Raw genomic sequence first — 21,861 nt, forward strand, 5'->3', positions numbered from 1 at the left:
TAGGTCAAAGTACAATCAAAGTCTTCCAGTGTTTTTACATCTTACCAGAAAGACAGATAAACCCAATGACATAAAGAGTAAATACTCTCTTTTCCCAGTGTAAAGGGTGTCACACTTCAGTACCCTGAGAGACAGTGTGACTGAACTTAAGGCGCTTGGGAGTTCCAGCACCAGGTCGGCCATTAACTAGCCACATAATGCTAAGAAATCCAAGTTTTAAGTCTTAAAACGCTTGTCTTGTCACTTGACCTCTCTGCCTCTCAGCAGCCACTGCCTGCTTGGTCCTATCTACGTCACAGACATTCTAAAACCACTTCAATCTCCACGAGCGGGAAACTTAATCTGTTTTGTTTACCAATATACCAACAGGTAGAATAAAGACAGGCACTCATAGTAAAGCTCTCAAAAAAATAACTGTCAAATAAAGGAAAAAACAAAACAGTTAAAATCAAATGTATTAATCAAAGGTACAACAGATGGGGCGCCTGGGTGGCTCAGCTGGTTCAGTGACTGCCTTTGGCTCAGGTCGTGATCCCGGAGTCCTGGGATCGAGTCCCACATCAGGTTCCCGGCTCCGCAGAGAGTCTGCTTCTCCCTCTCACTTTCTTCCCTCTCATGCTCTCTCTCTCAAATAAATAAATAAAATCTTTAAAAAAAAAGAATCTTTAATCATCGTAGTAATCCCTATGACCTACAACTTCATATACCTTCATTCTCTACTATCCAAGTTGTCCCTACCCCAAAGTGCACTCTAGGGGCACCTGGGGGGCTCAGTCAGTTAAGCCTCTGCCTTCAGCTCAGGTCATGATCCTGGGGTTCTGGGACTGAGCCCTGAATCAGACTCCCGGCTCAGCTGGGAGCCTGATTCTCCCTCTCTCTTCTCCCACTGGTGTTCGCTCGTGCTCTCTCACTCTCTCAAATAAATAAATAAAATCTTAAAAAAAAAAGGAAGTGTACTCTGAATACTCTTTATGGGGCTGATGCAGAAGACACAGTAAACTTCTAATAATGATTTAGAATAGAATACGCAAAAAAAGAGTACTTTTTCTAAGAATATTTTATAATATTAACCAAATCACCCCCAAAATTATTCCTACTACTTAACTTAGTTTTTTGGATGACTCAAACTGTAGCAGTTTCAAGAACACATGTACATGTGTAAGGGAAGTTTGAGTGATAAGAAACAAGAAGAAATCTCCCCAGAGAGCTTAAATTAATTTGTATTTAAAATATAATCCATTTGCCCAGATTAAAGTGATCATTAAAAAAACAAAACAGGGGCGCCTGGGTGGCTCAGTGCGTTAAAGCCTCTGCCTTCAGCTCAGGTCATGATCTCAGTGTCCTGGGATGGAGCCCCGCATCGGGAGGGGAGCCTGCTTCTCCCCCTCTCTCTGTCTGCTGCCCTGCCTGCTTGTGATCTCTCTCTGTCGAATAAGTAAGTAAAATCTTACTACAAATAAGTAAGTAAAATCTTAAAAAACAAAACAAAACTAAACTAAACTAAACTAAAAAACAGACCATAAATACCACTTCCAAGAATATAAAAACTATTAAAATAATATGTTGTCTAGTTTTATCAGAGCAGATTAAGGTTTCTCATCCACTAAACTAAAACCACCAATTTGAACAGAAATACATGAATGTTCTACTTCATCAGGACCATATGACTCACATGCGGGTAATATTGCTGAGCTGGAACTCTTGGCATCTGTGTGTGGCCAGCCACTGGTCCAGGCCTGCCCTTGGGCAGCTGCTGCCTGTCATAAGGAGTTTTAGATGATTCCTGTCCTGGTATAGGCTGTCCTTGTGCTTTACAAAGTCTGTCACGAAGCTGCACAATGTTTGGCTATAACAAGTAATGGAAGAAAACAAAGCCAGCTGTTAGAGTTCACCCAACTATATGACAGCATGCTGCTTTTCTTCAAGTAAGCTTGATTGCGCATACATTCCTTGTTTATATGCTATTTCCTATATAATAGACCCTGGCACATGAGGGGAGTTTCCCATCATGGGATTCGGAAACTCAAGACTGATACCAAAGGTCCAAGATATATAGTGTAACTTGTAATTTACCTGAGGCAGGGTCTGGAATTACACCCACCACGGAGAGTAAGATCAATGTCACTTACCATCTCTGCTCTTCTGTATTTTCTTGTAGTTGAGTAATTACAAATTATAAAAGTGTTCAAAAAAACACAACTTTTTTCTTTATAGGGAAAAAGGCCCCCAGAAGAATCAATTGCTAAAGATGCTGATGGGAGAAAATGGTGATCTAAGAGGAAGACTAATAAAAAAGAGATGCTGGAAATAAGTTAAAAGAGTAAGATGTCAGGTGCCTGGGTGGCTCAGTGGGTTAAAGCCTCTCATTCGGCTCAGGTCATGGTCTCAGGGTCCTGGGATCGAGCCCCGCATCGGGCTCTCTGCCCGGCAGGGATCCTGCTTCCCCCTCTCTCTCTGCCTGCCTCTCTGCCTATTTGTGATCTCTGTCTGTCAAATAAATAAATAAAACGTTAAAAAAAAAAAAAAGAGTAAGATGTCACACTCATAGTAGCTTACGCAGATCTATGATTATATAGATCTACAACAAGTGTGAGTTGACCATGTACATGTTCTAGGTATTGACAAGCAACAACAAAAAAGTAATGTTAAAATATTTCAGCAATAACTGATTATAATATTTTTCAAAATCATACATTTCTATCAATTCCTTAAAGGTTTAAAGCTGTCATTTAAACTTGAAGATATACTTTATTGCCTATCAGGGAGGAAAACCAGATACTATAATGATATCACAGAGTCTCAGAACATATTCCCCAGAAAATACTTAAGGGTCTACTGAGATACATAGAAGACAGCAACTTTGAAATTATTTATTTTTATATAATGTTCTTTAAAAACCCAAAGAAAACACAAAGAATAAGGTATAGAAAATGTACACAGTTATAAAACGGTATTAAAAATAAGGAGTTTAATACTAAGCCTAGAAGATCTAAAGGTTTTAGATTAAGTTACTCTTAAAGGGTCTTACAACTTAATAACGGAGTCTTATTAAGTAAAAAGGCATAAAACTATTAGGCCAAAGTCATCATAAAGTCTATGTTTTCTATTCTACCTATATTCTCATAAAAAGTTTAGAAAGATATGACATGTAAGTGTGTTCAAAACCAACTAGTCATACCTCCATAATCCTGGAACACAGATGTAAATATTTTTACTCAATGAAATTACTCAAGGAAATGTATTGATAATTCCATAGAACAGAAAAAATACTGAAAATATTTCACTAAAAAAAATCCATTAAAAACAAAGTAAAGTTTATAATAAAAAGTACAGAAACAAAATTCTTTAAGGCTCAAGATTATGCTTTGTCAGACACACAATCCAGATCTAGAAACATCCTACTTGTGGAAAACTGCCCTCAAATCCCACCATAATTTCCACCCATGCTCCACTATTAACTTCAGATAGACTTCTTCCAGCTTCCACAGCCCTATGACCTCCATCACAGCATGTATCACTTTTGGAATCAGATGTTTACTGGTCTATATTCAGTTTAAATTTGGAAACCCCCCCAGGAAAAGAATCCTAGCAATCATGTCCATCACTACACAGTCAGTCTCTTACTGAATTCCACTGCATTGAAAAAGCCCATTTTAATGGATACCAAATAAGGACACGAAATTAGAAATGTAATTGTGGTTTAGTACTTTAAAAATATACTTGTTGTGGGGCGCCTGAGTGGCTCAGCTGGTTAAGCATCTGACTCTTGATTTCAGCTCAAGTCATGATCTCAGGGGTATGGATTGGAGCCCCATGTCAGACTCCACGCTGGGCATGGAGGCTGCTTAGGATTCTCTCTCTACCTCTCTCTATGCCTCCCCCTACCTGCCCCCAAAATCCCCAGAAAATATCAGACTGGAATGGTATAAAAAATGAACTTCGGGTGCCTGGGTGGCTCCGTGGGTTAAGCTGCTGCCTTTGGCTCGGGTCATGATCTCGGGGTCCTGGGATCGAGTCCCGCATTGGACTCTCTGCTCAGCAGGGAGCGTGGGTCCCCCCCCCCCCCCCGCCTCTCTCTGCCTGCCTCTCCATCTACTTGTGATCTCTCTCTGTCAAATAAATAAATAAAAGCTTAAAAAAAAAAAATTTAACTTCTTTGCTAGTATCTGTCTGGGGTGGCATTTTAAAACCACAACCCCACGTTTGGTTAAGTATTAAATATTTATAGCTTTTCAATACAGAAGATTCCTACCAAGAACCTTGAACAAAGAATCAGCATTTGGCTTAAGAAACAAAAAGTTGGGGGGCACCTGGGTGGCTCAGTGGGTTAAGCCTCTGCCTCGGGCTCAGGTCATGATCTCAGGGTCCTGGGATCGAACCCCGAGTCGGGCTCTCTGCTCCGCAGGGAGCCTGCTTCCTCCTCTATCTCTGCCTGCCTCTCTGCCTACTTGTGATCTCTATCTGTCAGATAAATAAATAAAATCTTTAAAAAAAAAAAAGAAAAAGAAACAAAAAGTTGGTCCTTTCCCCATTTATTTTCCTCAAATACTATGCCCCTCAGCACAAAGGGATCTATCATACTATAAGAGTATCCCATCTCTCTGATACTGTCTGGTTACACCTTAAATGATCCTTGAATAACTGCAGTAACACTCACCTATAGTCAGATGATAGATATTCGACTGCTCTACAACATTCTACCTAGCAGTATGTTCAGTCCTGAGTGCTACCTACTGGACTCACCTTATTCACACACTAAAAGAAGAGAAATGGTCAATTCTAATTACCTGGTTGGTGTTTTCAGGAAGAAAAGCCAAGGCTGCAGCAATGCTGCCTTGGGCTGCCAACAAATTGGCATACTGACTCATTTTCTCAGCCAAAAGAACTCCTACGGTATTGGTGTCCATGGCTTGGGTGAGCTGTACAGCTTTCCGCAGAATGACAACCTTCTCAATAAGATCCTAAATGAGAAAGAGAAGGGAGAGAGAGGGAGAACCAGACGAAGATGTTGGTGAAAGAAGCAGGAGAAGACAAAGTTATAAAGGTTTCCAAAACCTACTAGAGGTACATCATGCTGCCCTCTTTCTTAAAAATGCTGCAACAGCTGACCATGATTTAGGTAAACTGAAAAAGTAAGGAGGAAGAAGGGCTCTTATTTATGGTAAGGCCTAAGTTACCGCCTTCTCCTAAATACCCTTAAGTGGCCAGATACTCGTCTAGTGAACTGAAGCAGGCAAATATCCAAAGTGAAAGCGACAGGCAGATACCCAAATGCAGAAGCTGAGTTCCAGCAGGTAGAAAATGAACTCTGACTAAAGATACCGTACTAGTTACACTATAAAAACAGTACTGCTATGAGGCGACCTCCAATGAGCTTATACTCCAACCCAAAGTTTCTCACGTTGCTCTTCGATACCAATTATTTCAACAACAGGGAGCTTCAAGTACAAAGCACAAGAATATCCTACTATCTGCCTTGCAAAGGTACACAGATCCAGAAGTACGAAGCAAGTGTGCTTTTTCTCTGAAGCACTTAGAAGGAAATTCTTGATTTCCTACCAGATTCTCAGTTTTAATAGAGTGATCTTTAAAGTAACAACTCTGTTGAGAAAATCTCTTTCCAGAGAGAAAAAGAAATATATTTGAATGAAATATTATGACACTGTTGATTACATGCTTGGAAAAAGGTATCTAAATATATAGTTATTCAGTGGCTGAGAAGAGTCCCCATATTTCTACTCTCCCTCTCGCCCAGCTTGTAGTGCTACACGGGATTCCACTTACAACTTATTTTCATTTTCCCTTAACCACGAATATCTTAATCTATTCTCTATTGGTACTGGGGATGCCTCCCATTCCTTGCCCACGTTGTTTCTTTCCTTGCCTAAGGCAGACAGGGTCAACAGAGGCAGGAAGAGAGAAGCAAGAGGAAAAAGTAAACTCTAGGGCTGCTTCCCCCCATTAACTACCCAATGATAACCTTGACTTCACAAACAGCTGTGACCCCATTTTACCTCTTCCATCATTTCATACTTTGCCCCTCCAAATACAGCTATGAAGACACATAAATTATCCAGCAAAAGAACTTCTAAAACATAGATAACAAAGGAAAGCAATGAACTTCTGGAGCGAATCAATTTCTAGATATAAGTAGGGTGAAAGACATCACGAGAAAGGAAGCACCTTTGTTCAAAGATACTAACCTGAAGGGACAAAGGATTGCTTCCATCTTGAGCTTTAGTCCAACATGCAACCAGTTTCTCTACATTCCCTGCACAAATATAGCAGAGACATGCTTGAGTCTGCAGGAGACTGTCACCTTCACTTTCAAGCCTGGTTCCCAAAAGATCTAAAGATCAAGCAGAAAACAAAATGAGATTAGGCTCAAAACAATCTATATATGAAGTTGTAAGAAGACCAATAATATTTTCAGAAGTATGAATTAAACTTCACACAACCAATGACAGAAACAAAATCACTATTATGTAAATGCCCAGTAAATATTTATCAGTTAAAAGAATGGAAGTAGGGGTGCTTGGGTGGCTCAGTGGGTTAAGCCTCTGCCTTCAGCTCAGGTCATGATCTCAGGGTCCTGGGATCGAGTCTTGAGTCGGGTTCTCTGCTCAGCGGGGAGCCTCCTTCCTCTCTCAGCCTGCCTTCCTGTCTACTTGTGATCTCTCTGTCAAATAAGCAAATAAAATCTTTTAAAAATTAAAAAAAAAGAAGGAAATGTGTGACTAACTGTATAAAATAAATGGCTTGACAAGATTCTATATACCCAGCTATAGAATGAATTTCTATTAGTTATATTAAAAAATAATAAATGGGAACAATATTTGAACAGAAAAATCCTAAAGAACATTTAACTCCATTTCATCGCATCTCATGTTTGTGTAGATATAATACGGCACATTTAGAAGGAACGTAAATGGTAGGTAGGACCACTATAAATTACTTATGATAATAAAGTTAACACCTTATACTTCATATTCTCATAATGCTTTCAAGGTAGCAAGTGGTTGGTTTTTCTTATACCAGTGGCCTGAAACTTCTTTTCTTACAAATAAGGAGTATCATTCTTTAGCCACCAGTATAGTCATGGCCTTTAATGGTAATTTATAATTTCCATTCAAATGCTATAATTACTAATTTTATCAAGCTAACACTTTATTTATTTTAAAAGATTTAATTTATTTGACAGAGAGGAAAAGAGAGTGCAAGTAGGGGGAACAGCAGAGGCAAAGAGAGAAGCAGAGTCCCCACTGAGCAGGGAGCCTGATCTGGAGCTTGATCCCAGGACCCCAGGATGATGACCCAAGCAGAAGGCAGGCATTTCAACAACTGAGTCACCCAGGCGCTCCTACCAAGCTAATATTTATTAAGTGAAATCTGATTATATGCAATTTTACAAATAATAGACTAAGGCTTAAAAAGTAATCCTTCCTAGGTCATAGAGCTAATAAGTGGCGGAGGCAAGATTCCAAGCTTAGTCTGCCTAAAACCAAAATCATTAAAAATAATGACTAGGTATGGAGAAATAATACAGTTAATAATTCTGAGATAAGCCTGCAAATGAGAATTTATTGTTACCGAGTGATTAGCTGCTCTGCAAAAATCTCTAATACGATCTGTCAGTAATTTTATTTAAAATATGTTATGCCATATATATGATATAGATATAAATATAAGGCTCATTTTCTTACCACAAAGCGTTGAAAATTCATCTGGTTTGGCATAAGTCAATACTGCAGCTAAAGCCTCTCTCCAATTTTTAAGGTCACAAGACTCGACAATTTCTTTCCAGTTCTTCATCACCACTGCAGTAATTAGCTTAAGAAAGGAAAAAAAAGGGAGAATTAAGTCTTTGGTGTGTCAGTAAAAATTAACTCTGGCTAATCAATCATATCATTCAAAACTACTATTCAAAGTATTTCATGCAGAATAAAGCAGCAGCAAAGTGAAGTATATCCTTGAACCAAATGACATAAGATGGTTATTTTTTCTAAAAAAAAAAAAAAAAAAAAAAATCAAACAAGCATATTTTATAAATAGGCAGGGAAGGAAAAGTAAAGGGTGCAATCAAAACTTTTAACAGTGGGGCGCCTGGGTGGCTCAGTGGGGTAAAGCCTCTGCCTTCGGCTCAGGTGGTGATCCCACGGTCTTAGGATTGAGCCCCACATCAGGCTCCCTGCTCAGCGGGGAGCCTGCTTCCCTTCCTCACTCTCTACTTGTGATCTCTGTCAAATAAATAGATAAAATCTTTGAAAAAAAAAAAAAAACCTTTTAACAGGAAACCATGACCTGGTCTGATGGATCAGGAAAAATGTTCTGAGTACATGTGAGATATAAAGTCAGAATTAACTTCATCAAGAAGAAAAGAGATCAGAAAACAGGAAGATGGCAGAGGAGGAGAAGGACCCTAAGCTTGTCCTATGAACACAACTAGATAACTATCCAATTATCCTAAATACCCCAGAAGTTAAAAATGAGTCAAGGAACACACACACACACACACACACACACAGAGATAGAAAATAAAATAACATATATAAACAATGGGGAGGAGAGGGAAAAAGAATGAGTTCAAACAAACTAACATCAACTTCATACTGTTATATGCAGAAGATGCTACAGACAGACCTAACAGCAACAACCGGTCAAAACCATTAATTAACATGCAAGGAATAAAGAGAAAGAAATCCAAATATATCATTGAAGAAAAAATCAGCAAAACGTGAAAAAGAGAAAAGAAAGGATCAGAGAAAAATCTCCAGGAACAACCACAAAACAAGCAATAAAATGGCAATAAGTACATACCTATCAATAATTACTTTGACTGTAAATGGACTAAACACCTTAATTAAAAGATACAGGGTGTCAGACTGGATTAAAAAACAAGACGCATCTATACAGTGCACACAAGAGACTCATTTTAGACCTAAAGATACGTACAGATCGAAGTGGTGGTGGAGAAACATTTGTCACAAAAATGGACATCAAAGAGAAGCTGGAATAGCAATCCTTCTATTAGACCAGACTTCAAAACAAAGATTGTAAGGAGCGACAGAGGAGGGCACTACCTAATAATGAAGAGGCCAATCCAACAAGAAGATGTGACAATCATCAATATTTACGCACCACAATATGGGAGTACCTAAATATATGAAACAATTAATAAAACCATAAAAGAACTAATTGATAATAATACAAAAATAGAGGGGGACTTCAATAACCCACTCACATCAATGGGCAGGTCTAAACAGAAAATCTACAAGGAGACAACAGCTTGGAATGACACACTGGATGGGATGGCAGAGGAGTAGGAGGAGACTTAACAGATATATTCAGAACATTCCACCCTAAACCAGCAGAATACACATCCTTTTCAAGTGCACATGGAGCATTCTCCAGAAGAGGTCATATATTAATTAGGTCAGAAAACAGGCCTCGACAAATTTAAAAAGAATGAAGTCATACTACGCACCCTTTCCAACCACAATGCCATTAAATGGTAAGTCAGCCACAAGAAAAAAATCTGGAAAGATCACAAATCCCAAATACAAGGCGGTTAAATAACATGCTACCAAACACCGAATGGAATGGGTCAACCAGGAAATGAAAAAATAAAACAAGTACGTGGAAACAAATGAAGATGGAAAACACAATGGTCCAAGACCTTTGGGATGCAGTGAAATGGTTCTAAGAGGGAAGTATATAGCAATACAGGCTTACCTCAAGAAGCAAGAAAAATCTCAAATAAGCAACCTAACTTTACACCTGAAGAAACTAGAAGAAGAAGAAATGGAGCCTAAAGCCAGAAGAAGGAAGGATATAATAAAGATCAGAGCAGAAATCAATGATATAGAAACTTAAAAAAGCAATAGAACAGATCAATGAAACCAGGAGTTGGTTCTTTGAAAACATTAATAAAACTGATAAACCACGAGCCAGACTTATCAAAAAGAGAAAGGACCCAAATAAATAAAATTACAAATGAGAGAGATGAAGTAACAAACAACACCTCAGAAATACAAGCCCTTATAAGAGAATATTATGAGAGGGGTGCCTGGGGGGCTCAGTGGTTAAGCCTCTGCCTTCGGCTAGGTCATGATCCCAGGGTCCTGGGATGGAGCCCTGCATCAAGCTCTCTGATCAGCAAGGATCCTGCTTCCCCCTCTCTCTCTGCTTGCCTCTCTGCCTGTTTGTGATCTCCGTCTGTCAAGTAAATAAATAAAATCTTAAAAAAAAAAAAAAAAGAAGAATAGCAAACTGAATTGAACAATACATTAAAAAAGTCATTCATCACAGTCAAGTGGGATTTGTTCCTGGTTGCAAGGATGGCTCAATATTCACAAATCAATCAATGTGATATATCACATCAGTAAGAGAAAGGATAAGAAGCATTTGATCCTTTCCACAGATGAAGAAAAAAGCATTTGAAAAGGTACATCCATTCATGTTAAAAACCCTCAATAAAGTAGGTTTAGAGGGAACATTCCTCAGTAAAATAAAGGCCATATATATGAAAACTCACAAGTAATATCATCCAAAATGGGGAAAAACTAAAAGCCTTTCCTCTATGGTCAGGAACAAGACAGGGATGTCCACTCTCACCACTTTTATTCAATACAGTACTGGAAGTCCTAGCCTCAGCAATCAGACAACAAAAAGAAATAAAAGTCATCCAAATTGGCAAGGAAGAAATCAAACTTATACTATTTGCAGATGACATGATACTCTATGCAGAAAACCCAAGGACGGGGTGCCTGGGAGGCTCAGTGGGTTAAAGCTTCTGCCTTCGGCTTGGGTCATGATCCCAGGGTCCTGGGATTGAGCTGCACATCGGGCTCTCTGCTCAGCGGGGAGCCTGCTTCCCACCTTCTCTCTGCCTACTTGTGATCTCTGTCAAATAAACAAATAAAATCTTAAAACAAAAACCAAAGATTCCACCAAAAACCTGCTAGAATTGATACAGGAATTTAGTAAAGCCACAGTATACAAAATCAATGTACAGAAATTGGTTGTACTTCGATACACCAATACTGAGGTACTAGAAAGAGAAATTAAGGAATCAATACCATTCACAACTACACCAAAAATAATACAATACATATAGGAATAAACCTAACCATAGAGGTAAAAGACCTGTACTCTGAAAACTATAAAACACTGATGAAAGAAACTGAAGATGACAAAAAGAAATGGAGAGATATACCATTCTCATGGATTGGAAGAACAAATATTGTTAAAATGTCTACACCACCCAAAGCAATCCATACATTTAATGTAATCCTTATCAAAATACCAACAGCACTTCCACAGAGCTAGAACACTAATCCTAAAATTTGTATGGAACCACAAAAGACCCCAAAGAGCCAAAGCAGTCTTGAAAAGAGAAGCAAAGCTGAAGGTATCACAATTCCAGACTTCAAGGTATATCACAAAGCTATAGTCATCAAGACGTATGGTACTGGCATAAAAAGATATACAGATCAATAGAACAGAAAACCCAGGAATGAACCTATAACTATATGGTCAACTAATCTTCAACAAAGCAGGGAAGAATATCCAATGGCAAAAACAAAAAGTCTTTTCCACAAATGGTGTTGGGAAAACTGGACAGCAAAATGCAAAATAATGAACCTGGGCCACTTTTTTACAGCATACGCAAAAATAAATTCAATATGGATGAAAGACCTAAATATAAAGCAGGAAACCATAAAAATCCTAGAGGAGAACACAAGCTGTAACCCTTTTGACATAGACTGCAGCAACTTCTACATATGTCTCCTGAGGCAAGAGATACAAAAGCAGAAATAAACTATTGCGACTCCATCAAAATAAAAACTTTCTGCACAGTGAAGGACAATCAACAAAACTAAAAGGCAACCTATGGAATAGGAGAAGATACTTGCAAACGACATATCTGATAAAGGGTTCGTACCCAAAATATATAAAGAACTGATATAGCTCAACAACTCCCCCAAAATAATCCAATTAAAAAATGGGCAGAACATATGAACAGACGTTTTCCCAAAGAAGACATAAAGATGGCCCACAGACACATGAAAAGATGCTCAACATCACTCATCACCAGGGAAATACAGATCAAAACCCACAGTGAGATCCCACCTCACACCAGTCAGAACAGCTAAAATTAACACAGGAAACAACAGGTGTTGGTGAGGATGCGGAGAAAGGGGAACCCTCCACACTGTCTGCAGGAATGTCAGCTGGTGCAGCTACTCTGGAAACCAGCATGGAGGTTCCTGAGAAAGTTGGAAATAGGGTTACCCTCCGACCCAGCAATGGCACTACTGGGTATTTACCCAAAGATAACAAAAATACTGATTTGAAAGGAGAATGCACCATGACGTTTTAGCAGCATTATCCACAACAGCCAAATCATGGAAAGAGCCCAACTGTCCACTGACCGATGGTGGGATAAAGAAAAGGTAGACTACACACACAACGGAAGACGACTCAGCCATTCAAAAGAATGAAATCTTGCCCGGTGCACTGATGGGGACGGAGCTGAGGAGTATTATGTTATGCAGAACAAGTCAGAGAAAGACAAATACCGCAGGATTTCACTCATATGCAGAATTTAAGAAACAAAACCAATAAGCAAAGGGGAAGAAAAATGGAGGAGGGGTCAAACCAAGAGACTCTTAACGACAGAGAACAAACTGCTGGTTACCAGAAGGCAGGCAGATGGGAGGAATGGGCGAATGGGTGGTGGGGCTGATGAAGTGCACCAGGGGCTGCGTGGAAGCGCCGAGTCCCCCGAGACTGGTATCACATCGTATGCTAACTAACCAGAATTTATAGCAAACAAACAAACAAAAAAAGCAAAGAAAAAAACGACATTCCAGGGCAAGGGAACACAAGGTAAAAGGTCCCAAGGGAGAAAGGGGCACATAGGGTGTCTGAGGAAATGAAAGGCAGACAATGTGGCTGAAAGAGGGAGGGACAGGAAATAAGGCAGCAGAGGCCGCAGCAACCAGTGCTGACGGCACTGAACACCAGGTGACTTTCACAGAAATACATCTAGCAACGTTGAGCAGGGGCTTGAAAATATTCAGACTCTCTGCACCAAAAATTCCTTCCCTAGGACTTACAGCCTCATTCAACAATTAGAAATCACAGAAAATCCCTTTGCACAACAAAGATGTTTATCTTTGTTATGTGAAACTGCCTAAACTAAGAGAAATAATATATCCTTATTAAAACACATTATAGAGCAATAAAAATTTTTTGTAAGAATCTTTAATGAAATGGTAAACCATTTACAATGTAAGTGGCAATATCTACAAGCAAAAGTACACACATACACACATATGTGGTCCTGATCCTGTTTTTAAAAATTCTACAAATACATAGAAAGAGGTTCAAAGGATATATACCAATTTGATGGAAGAATCAGAATTTTAAAATTAACATTTCTATCTTTAAATTTTTCTATATTCCAACTTTTCTACAATAAAAAAATGAAAAGTACTTATCATTTAAAAAGTTACATACAGGATGGGAGGCTGGGGTACCAGGTGGTGGGTATTATAGAGGGCACGGATGGCATGGAGCACTGGGTGTGGTGAAAAAATAATGAATACTGTTATGCCGAAAATGAATAAAAAATAAATTTAAAAAAAAAGTTACATACACAAGTACAAAAAATAAAAACAGGAACAGTGCCAAACTATCAACAATAACTATTCCTGGTGCAAGGAACTATGAGTGGGTCTTTTGCTCTGGACTGTTTTCTGCATTTCAGTTATCTTTAGTAAGGCTGTATTGCTTTTATAATTAGGTAAGTGTTATGTTTTTAAAATAACATACCCTGGTAATTTTGCTCTGGGATTTTGCGAAGTATTTTTTCTGCGTTTGAGCCAGGAGTTCTTGTCCACCTGCTATGGCCAGTATAATGGCATCGGCCATGCGGTTGTCATGTAAACAAAGGTCAACAGCGCTCTCAAAGTTACCCGTCAGCAAAGCCTGAGTAATTAAACCATCAATATCTGCAATGAGAAAATAATACACCCCAGTTAAATAAAGTTTTTGTTACAAGAGAAAATCCTATGTATATCCGTTTTGGCATGCACACACAAAGGGAGAAAACAATGCTAATTTCTGAATATTACCAGTGGATTAATTTCTAACAAAAGTTTTTGAGGTCTATGGAAATATACTGAGATGCATGTAAGTAAAATCAGGTAAAATAACACATTTTTCAGATTGTTTACACGGGAATAATAGAGACTGTTACACAGTTCTTTTATCATATAGATGTCAGAACACATCACTAGCTCCAAGAGACCGATTACACACACTAAATAACTGAGTTCTTCTTTTCAACCCTCTACCACTTGGGATAAAACATTTGTAACCTAAACTTAGGGATTACTTGCTTTCAGATTGCTAAAAACCAAAGTGAAATAGGTACTTACCCCCACTGATGGAGATGTTAAATGTTCCTCCTGCTGACGGTAGAAATTCAGACTCTTGTTTTCCCTCCTTAATGCACTGAAGAGACGGACAGGACAACAATTTAGCCAGAATGAAAGTGGAGTAATTTACTGCCAAACAAGATTTACACACAACTATTCACCTACTGACTAGATGACATGCCGAGTTACTCCAGAAAAGTTCTCAGATCCAAGATTTTCCTAAGTATTAACTCCCATGATACAATCATAAATAAAATACAAGGTTATCAGGAATAACGTTTAAAAAAAAGCCTTAAGGTACGTATCTACTACCGGCAGCTCAGAAATTACTGAAGAAGCTGTTTTCATAGACACTTCAAGTAAAAAAAGCTTGAGACATGCAGAATACATGTTTCTAATTTTACCATATTTAGACTTTAAATGAACCCTGCTGCTATACATCTAAAATTTCCTCTGTCTCAAAATTTCTGTCCAATCATTAAGGTTAGTTATAAGGTCTTTTTATTTTAATTGAATCAGTCTTGAAAAAAAAAACCACCTGGTGCCCTTGTACAAATGCTATATAAAAGACTATATGGGAAAAAAAAAAGACTATATGAATATACTTAAATTCAATTGCAGATTTTGTATTCTCTTAAACCAGTCATACCTGCAATAGCAGGTTGGTGTGGTAAAAAGATACATAGTTCTGTTATAAACTTCTGAGACTACCCGTAAGATTGAATAAAAAGAAATTCTATATTTTCTTTCTTTAGAAGAAAAGAAACATAAGGAAGGCATATTGCTGGCAAATAGTTTAAATGCTTTCTATGTATAAAAATTCATAAGAAGACAAAATTAAAATGTATCAGAGATTATAGAGAAATTTTTAAAGAAAAACATCTGCAGTTCATGATTCCAGGGTCCTGGGATCGAGCCCCACATCAGGCTTTCTGCTCAGCGGGGAGCCTGCTTCCTCCTCTCTCTCCGCCTGCCTCTCTGCCTACTTGTGATCTCTGTCTGTCAAATAAATAAAATCTTAAAAAAAAAAGAAAAGAAAAACATAGCTGTCTGGCACGAGATAAAATACCTATCTTCTCTGCTCATGTTACCTACACATGTGAATATAAATGCCTAGCATGCGAAGTCTGGGGCATTTTTGGGTTGGGGAATTTTAGTACAGGGCACAGAGTAGCATCATCTGTAAATAATGTTTAATGAGCTAATACTATTACAGGGGAATAACCATAACCTTAATTCTTTCCCTAAAGAGAAGCATTCTAGAATTTTAAAGCTTAAATAAAAAAATTTTAGAGCTGAAGTTATTCACATTAAATTCACAATAAATAAATCAGACACTGATCTGATTATATTCACTAACTTACTAAAAAAACCTTTTCTTTTTTTTTTTTTTATTCACCAGTTTTTAAAATTTGTCTTTGAAGAAACAATTAATAAACCCTTATTCATGGACTTCTGAAATACAAGGCTGAGAAAATGGGTTATTACATGCCGAGCATTTTCAATGTATAAACTACTGTGTCTCATAAATAAATAGCATCATCAAGGTAAACAGAATTTTATTCTAAAATACTCTGAAAGTACACACTGGTGACTACCGTTTTGTTAAGTACATACTATTCCGCTATTAATTTGTAAGTGTATTTCCAAATGGTCCTCTACTTGATAATATATAGTTAGTCTAATTGTACATAGATGAAAGTACATTCCTTGAATGCATCCTACAATTCTGTATGGGTATTACCACAATTGGTTCAAATTTTTATAAAGATTTTACTCATATTCTTTATTCTCAGGTTAAATAAACATTAGATCTACTTCCATGGGAAGTGTTTTTTAATAATTATCTTGTGAAAGTCTAAATTTACTGATGAATTATTCTTATAACTTAGCTAAGGATTGTAAGAAACATTCCATAGTCAGGCTATCTCCATTATCAGAAAGAAGGAACGAGTCAAAGATGAGATGAGAAACAAGAACTTGTTAATTAATTTTCCAAGAAATATAATTAGGAAGCAAGGAAAGTACAGAATTATTTAGTAATGGTTAAAAAACCCCAGAAAAACAAAAGGAAGAAAAATCAATGATACGACTCTGTGCTCAAGGACTCTTTTTAACTGTCATAAAAATTGTCAACGACAACTCGTGTCACATTTCTCATGACAATCAGTAAATCATGAGAGTTTATTTAGTGAAAAATTCTATACCTGGATTCAAAGTTCAAGACTAATTTAGAAATCTCTGCCACTGCTAGCAGGCTGTAAATACGAGGTGTCAAGAAAAAACATCAGCTTTCCATGCAATGTACGTGGATTTCTGAGCAAGATCTCTTTTCATTCTCACGCGCTGATGTCCATCTGACCAAATTAGGTCAATCTCATGTCAACTGTTAATTTTAAATCATATACTCCAGAAGCTAGATGAAAGAACTAAAGATTTCATAGACAATCCTTCTCCCAAACAAGTAAATAGACTCCTACCCCCAAAATCTCTAAGAAAACAATATATTCTAAATTCATTTTGGAACAGTAGTTAAGCAAATTTTCCATATTTCCATGTGAGATAAACCAGCATCACATATTTTCCCAGTGTAATGAGAAATGAAAGAAATCAGTACCTCTCCCAAGAGCTGCTCTCCGGCAGCAGGGCTCTCCTCCCCATCACTCTGTGCTACTTGGTCAGAGTCTTTAAGAGCCTTTGGTACAGAAAACAATTACAAGGGAAGTTGAAGAATGTAGCATTAAAAGAATATTAGTGACTAAGACAGACAAAAGACCCAACCAACAACATTCAGAGCTAGTTTCATTATAAGAAGCAACACTAGGTATACTGACTTAAGAAATACTACTAGAGGAAAAGCAAAGACCCGTTACTGCTAAGACCTTTCCTTTTTTCCTATCAAATGTCCCCCAGGAACAAAGACCTTAACTTAAATATCTGAGCAGTCACTGATACTGTTTTTCCTCTTTTGCAAAATTCAAGTATCATCAAGAGGAAGGAATACTCTCTACCAGCTAAACTTACTTTATTTTAAAATGAGAATTCACTTATTAAACTACCTACAATCAGTATTTATTTTTACACTGTAAAGCAATAAAACAGACACATATCTGAAATTGCATTTCCTTCTGTGTTATGACCTAAGACAAATTTTTGGAAGTAGCTATTTTTAAAGGCCTTCTTACCGCATTCGATCCGTCCACTTTGCTCAAGGCCACAGCGATCTGAAATGAAAACAGCAACTCACCTGCTATACGGAACTCTGTTCAAGGCCCAGAGCACATGCCACCTCCTTCTCCCTCTTCACCGGCAAAAACCCACCAAAGTTCAGATTGGGAGCGTGTGTTTACGGAAAGAATAGAATCTGCTATTCCACCCAAGCCTAAGCTCAAAGTAAGCATGTTTTCTTCTACTTTCTTTTAAATAACTATAATTAATTTTAAAAACTTCCTTCAAGTACTCACTACGGAAAGAACTGCTATTAGAAGATTCTATTTTCTCATTTTTGCTATTAGGCATTTAGTAAAACCTTCACATTGACCTCTTACAAACTTGTAAAAGTTAAAGCACCAAGAAGTCCAGACTAATAATAAAGTTAAATACAACAAAATCGAAAGGCATGAGCAAAGACACAGCCAGTAAGCTGCAGGGCTGTGCGGTGCCACCTTCAGCACGCCAGGCACCGGCCCTGCTCCGAGGACAAAGCAGCGGCGCCCCACCCTGCACGCGGCAACCAGCAATGCTACAGAAAACTCGAGTCGCTTTCCAAGAACAACAAAGGGCTAAGACAAATTACGCAAAGAATCTACAACACTTCCTTCAAGGTTTCCTTCAAGAGGCTGAGTGTTTTTCGGGCTGCTCCCGTCAGTACCGTGGAAGGAGTAACGAAGCCCTCCGGGGGAAGAAAGCTGTGCAACGGGAGGACGACTTTCTCTTTTTAAAAGGGAATCTTTCTCTAAGTTAAAATGTTAAGTGACTCGGTTGGACTTTCGCTTACTCAGGTTCAGTACAATATTTCGCCCTTGTTCCAAAATGCTTACTGGAAATGTTTACTGTCGGCGGGACAAACCGCAGCGTCTGGGAATGCGGACTAAAGGCAAGAATGACGAGAGCCGAAACCTGGGCTCATCTGGACCAGGACCCGGCTCTTCACCGCGGAAGCTGTAGTGAACACGGGGTGGTCTCTAACAGTCCCCTTTTTCTCAAAAATTTCCCCCAGGGCCACTGGTTGTGCACCCTCTTAAAATCTCAGTGTTACTTCCAGTGTCTGAAGTTGACAGCCTCTTCTCTTTCAAGGCCCAATTCTAACTGACACGACACAGCTCTTTAAATCGAATCTGGAGTCCAGGCGATTCTGGCAGCTTTTAAATCCACGTACAAGGTGGAATTTAACGATATGTACTTGGAACTCTGGCAACCAAACAAATTCTTATTAAATATTTATTGAATGACTTGAGATTACCTGTACAGAAGTTTATAAAAAGAACATTTAGGCTACATAAATATTTTACTTGCATAAGCACAGCCCTTTAACTTCCCCAGAAATTTACCTTCTTTCCTAGGTCTTCTTTTCTGTATCCTAGAAGTTCAAGGTATTTTCCCCGAGAATCATCCTCAAAGTTTACCTTTAAAAAAGACATAATCTTGAAATACAGACATGTCTTTAGATTTTTAATTACCTGATCAAACTGCGAGTAGAATTATTAGAAATTATAAAAATTAAAGTCTACTAAAGTCTACTGTTACCAACTAAAGCTTTCTCTATCTACTACATAGAAGGCTTCTGTAAGGAACATTCCCCCATAGAGTTTTCTTTAATAGTAGTATACTAGTTATTAATTACCCTTGTCAAATAAAGCTTACTTTTATTTTACTTTTTAAGGAAGCTCCATGCCTACTGCGGGATTTGAACTCACGACCCTAAGATCAAGAGTTGAATGCTCTACTGACTAAGCCAGCCAGGTGCCCCAAAGCTTACCTTTAAACTATAATTTCTGTAAATACAAGCGAACTCGCATCCAGTGGTTACAGGCATGCAAAACACAATGCTCCACAGAACACTCAATGTCCTAAAACTCCTTCCCAAAATTAATGATTACAAAATATAAAATTCTGTAATTTCAGAATTTAACCTTACTGCATTTAAGATCTCTTTGGAAAATTTAGTATCAAGAAACAGACACTCCAGTGGAGGCAAAATGACCAACCAGAAACTCTATTTCCTCTTGTCATAAATGCAACTCGGTAAAAGGAGTGAGAAATGCCTCCAGCCTCTCCCCCATGCTTTTCCCTCTTGTCCCATCTCCGTAACTGGATCTACTAAAGAAACTAAATATCGTTTATATTAAACTAAGCTCTGTGTTAGAGCTTTAAGATAGGTTTGCCGAATGTTAAATATCTCCCATGTAAATATAACTATCATGTCGTTTTTTACTTCTTAAAAAAGTACTTCATACTAGGCTCTTCAAAGCAGAGAGGGAAGAGCTCTTGACATAAAAATATGGTCACATGCTCTTCATAAGGTTTCTTTAATCTCAAATCAGAAAACTCCTGAAATCGCAAGCCTGCAATAATTTCTTTAATTAAGAACAGAACGAGAATATAATTGGGAAGAGTTAAATTTGCAAATAATGAAACTGTTTTAATCTCAACTTTACCTTCAGAAAGGACCACACATTTTTCTCAAACTCAGTCTGAGAAGCCTCGATTTTCTTCTGACAGTAACTGACAAATCCCTGCGACCGCACGACCTGCTGCAGCTGGTCCGACCGGCGCAGGAACTCCTCTTCTGTGACGACCTGACTGACGAACACGTGGTGGTGCGGCTCAGCTCCCTGCTGGGCCTGCACTCTGCCGTTCTCAAAGGTAACCAGTTTGCCTCCGAACTGGAAACGGAACAAAGAACAAAGTCAGTCTGGACCACAAGGAGACGGCCCAGAAGTGTGCTTACTGAAAAACTTGCTAATGGAAAAGAACTACGGCCTTAATAGCTCTCACTCTGGATAGAAGCAGCTGATACCGCCTCCCGCACTCCACGATCTGACTCCAGCCTCCAATTACGGTTGTTCTTCACACCACCTGCCTTCTAGAGAAAACGTTCTATTTACTGTGCCTCACAGTTTCTCACCTATTTGTTTTTACTAACTTGCACATACTCAACTTCACTTCTCTTCAAGGCCCGGGGAAATGCCACCTCTTCCACCTCATATCCGCCGTCAATATATTACAGATCTCTTTCATTCTTTTTTTTTTGAAGATTTTATTTATTTATTTGACAGACAGAGATCACAAGTAGGCAGAGAGGCAGGCAGGGGCGGGGGGAAGCAGGCTCCCTGCTGAGCAGAGAGCCCGAAGCGGGACTCATCCCAGGACCCTGAGACCATGACCTGAGCTGAAGGCAGAGGTCCAACCCACTGAGCCATCCAGGCGCCCCTATTAGAGATCTCTTTCGATTCAACTACTAGCTTATATGTATGTGCCTCACCCTCTGTTCTCGGCTCCAAGCTTTAAAGGGAGGCAGAATATGCCCCTCCAAAATATGCGTTCTGGCATGAGGACTACTCCAAGCCAAGGACTACCTGGAAAACAGCAGGAAAGAAAGGCATCCTGACCTCCTCTTTTCTTCCCTAAAGCGGGAGATAAAACTCCCATGTGACAGCTGCCCTCTCTATACCGGGGGGAAGAAACATTCCTATCACCAGAGGGGGAAAGAAACCTGCACAAACAGACCTGGTTAAATAACATTACCTCCCTTTAGTCTCTCTAAATATTTGAGTTACTTTTCCACAACAGCCATTCTTTGTCCAACCTAGTACATAAGCACTTAGATTTTGCCACTTGTTTGTTTTCATTTCCCCACGGAAGCCCAGGTGTGCAGAAAGCCTGTATGCTCTTCCCCTGTTAATCTGTCTTTATCAATTTAATTCTCAGGTCCAGAGGAAAACTCTAGGAGGGCAGGTGCAAAGTTCTGCCTCTCCTCTACTCACAGGGACTGTGGTTCTGTGTCTACTTCATTCTTGTACCCAATACCTGCCTTGCACATAGCAAGTAAGCGGCTACTATCTGCATCGTATCTTCATTATATATCAATAAATATATATCAATAAATACAGGTAAAGGAGGAAACAGAGGACCGAATCTGGTTCTTTATACTCAGTCATTTTGGTACAAGGATTATTGTTTTTACATAAACTGAAACACCAACAAAGCATTAAGCACTCTCCTTACGGAATTTAACATGAGAATAAAACTGGATACAACAGGCACTTGTAAGCTCTAACTGAGCAGCAGACAATACTACAAATGATACAGACTTCACAAAAGGGCAAAACTGCTGGATTTCCCCACATTTTAGGGAAGTTGGTGAAAACTGCAACCCCACCCCAGAAACAAAACCAAAACTGGGTTTCACAGG

The 21,861-nt window shown here is 38.7% G+C and overlaps 1 protein-coding gene across 19 annotated transcripts in view; it reads right to left on the reverse strand.

Moving 5' to 3' along the window:
- SEC31A (SEC31 homolog A, COPII coat complex component) overlaps nt 1-21,861 on the reverse strand; it is an 81,968-nt gene that overhangs the window by 30,338 nt on the left and 29,769 nt on the right. For 12 of the 19 annotated variants that reach the window (XM_032334741.1, XM_032334755.1, XM_032334750.1 and 9 more), the window contains 10 exons: nt 20,105-20,332; nt 18,998-19,072; nt 17,633-17,671; nt 17,065-17,142; nt 14,448-14,523; nt 13,840-14,018; nt 7,704-7,830; nt 6,204-6,349; nt 4,788-4,961; nt 1,673-1,846 (listed from right to left, as the gene is read on the reverse strand). In XM_032334741.1, the coding sequence (XP_032190632.1) occupies nt 1,673-1,846; nt 4,788-4,961; nt 6,204-6,349; nt 7,704-7,830; nt 13,840-14,018; nt 14,448-14,523; nt 17,065-17,142; nt 17,633-17,671; nt 18,998-19,072; nt 20,105-20,332 (1,296 nt within the window). The remainder of the gene's footprint in view (nt 1-1,672; nt 1,847-4,787; nt 4,962-6,203; nt 6,350-7,703; nt 7,831-13,839; nt 14,019-14,447; nt 14,524-17,064; nt 17,143-17,632; nt 17,672-18,997; nt 19,073-20,104; nt 20,333-21,861) is intronic. The other 7 variants (XM_032334757.1, XM_032334753.1, XM_032334752.1 and 4 more) reach the window with 2 other exon arrangements.

The sequence above is a fragment of the Mustela erminea genome, chromosome 2 (genome assembly GCF_009829155.1).
Source record: "Mustela erminea isolate mMusErm1 chromosome 2, mMusErm1.Pri, whole genome shotgun sequence".
NCBI classification, from domain to species: domain Eukaryota; kingdom Metazoa; phylum Chordata; class Mammalia; order Carnivora; family Mustelidae; genus Mustela; species Mustela erminea.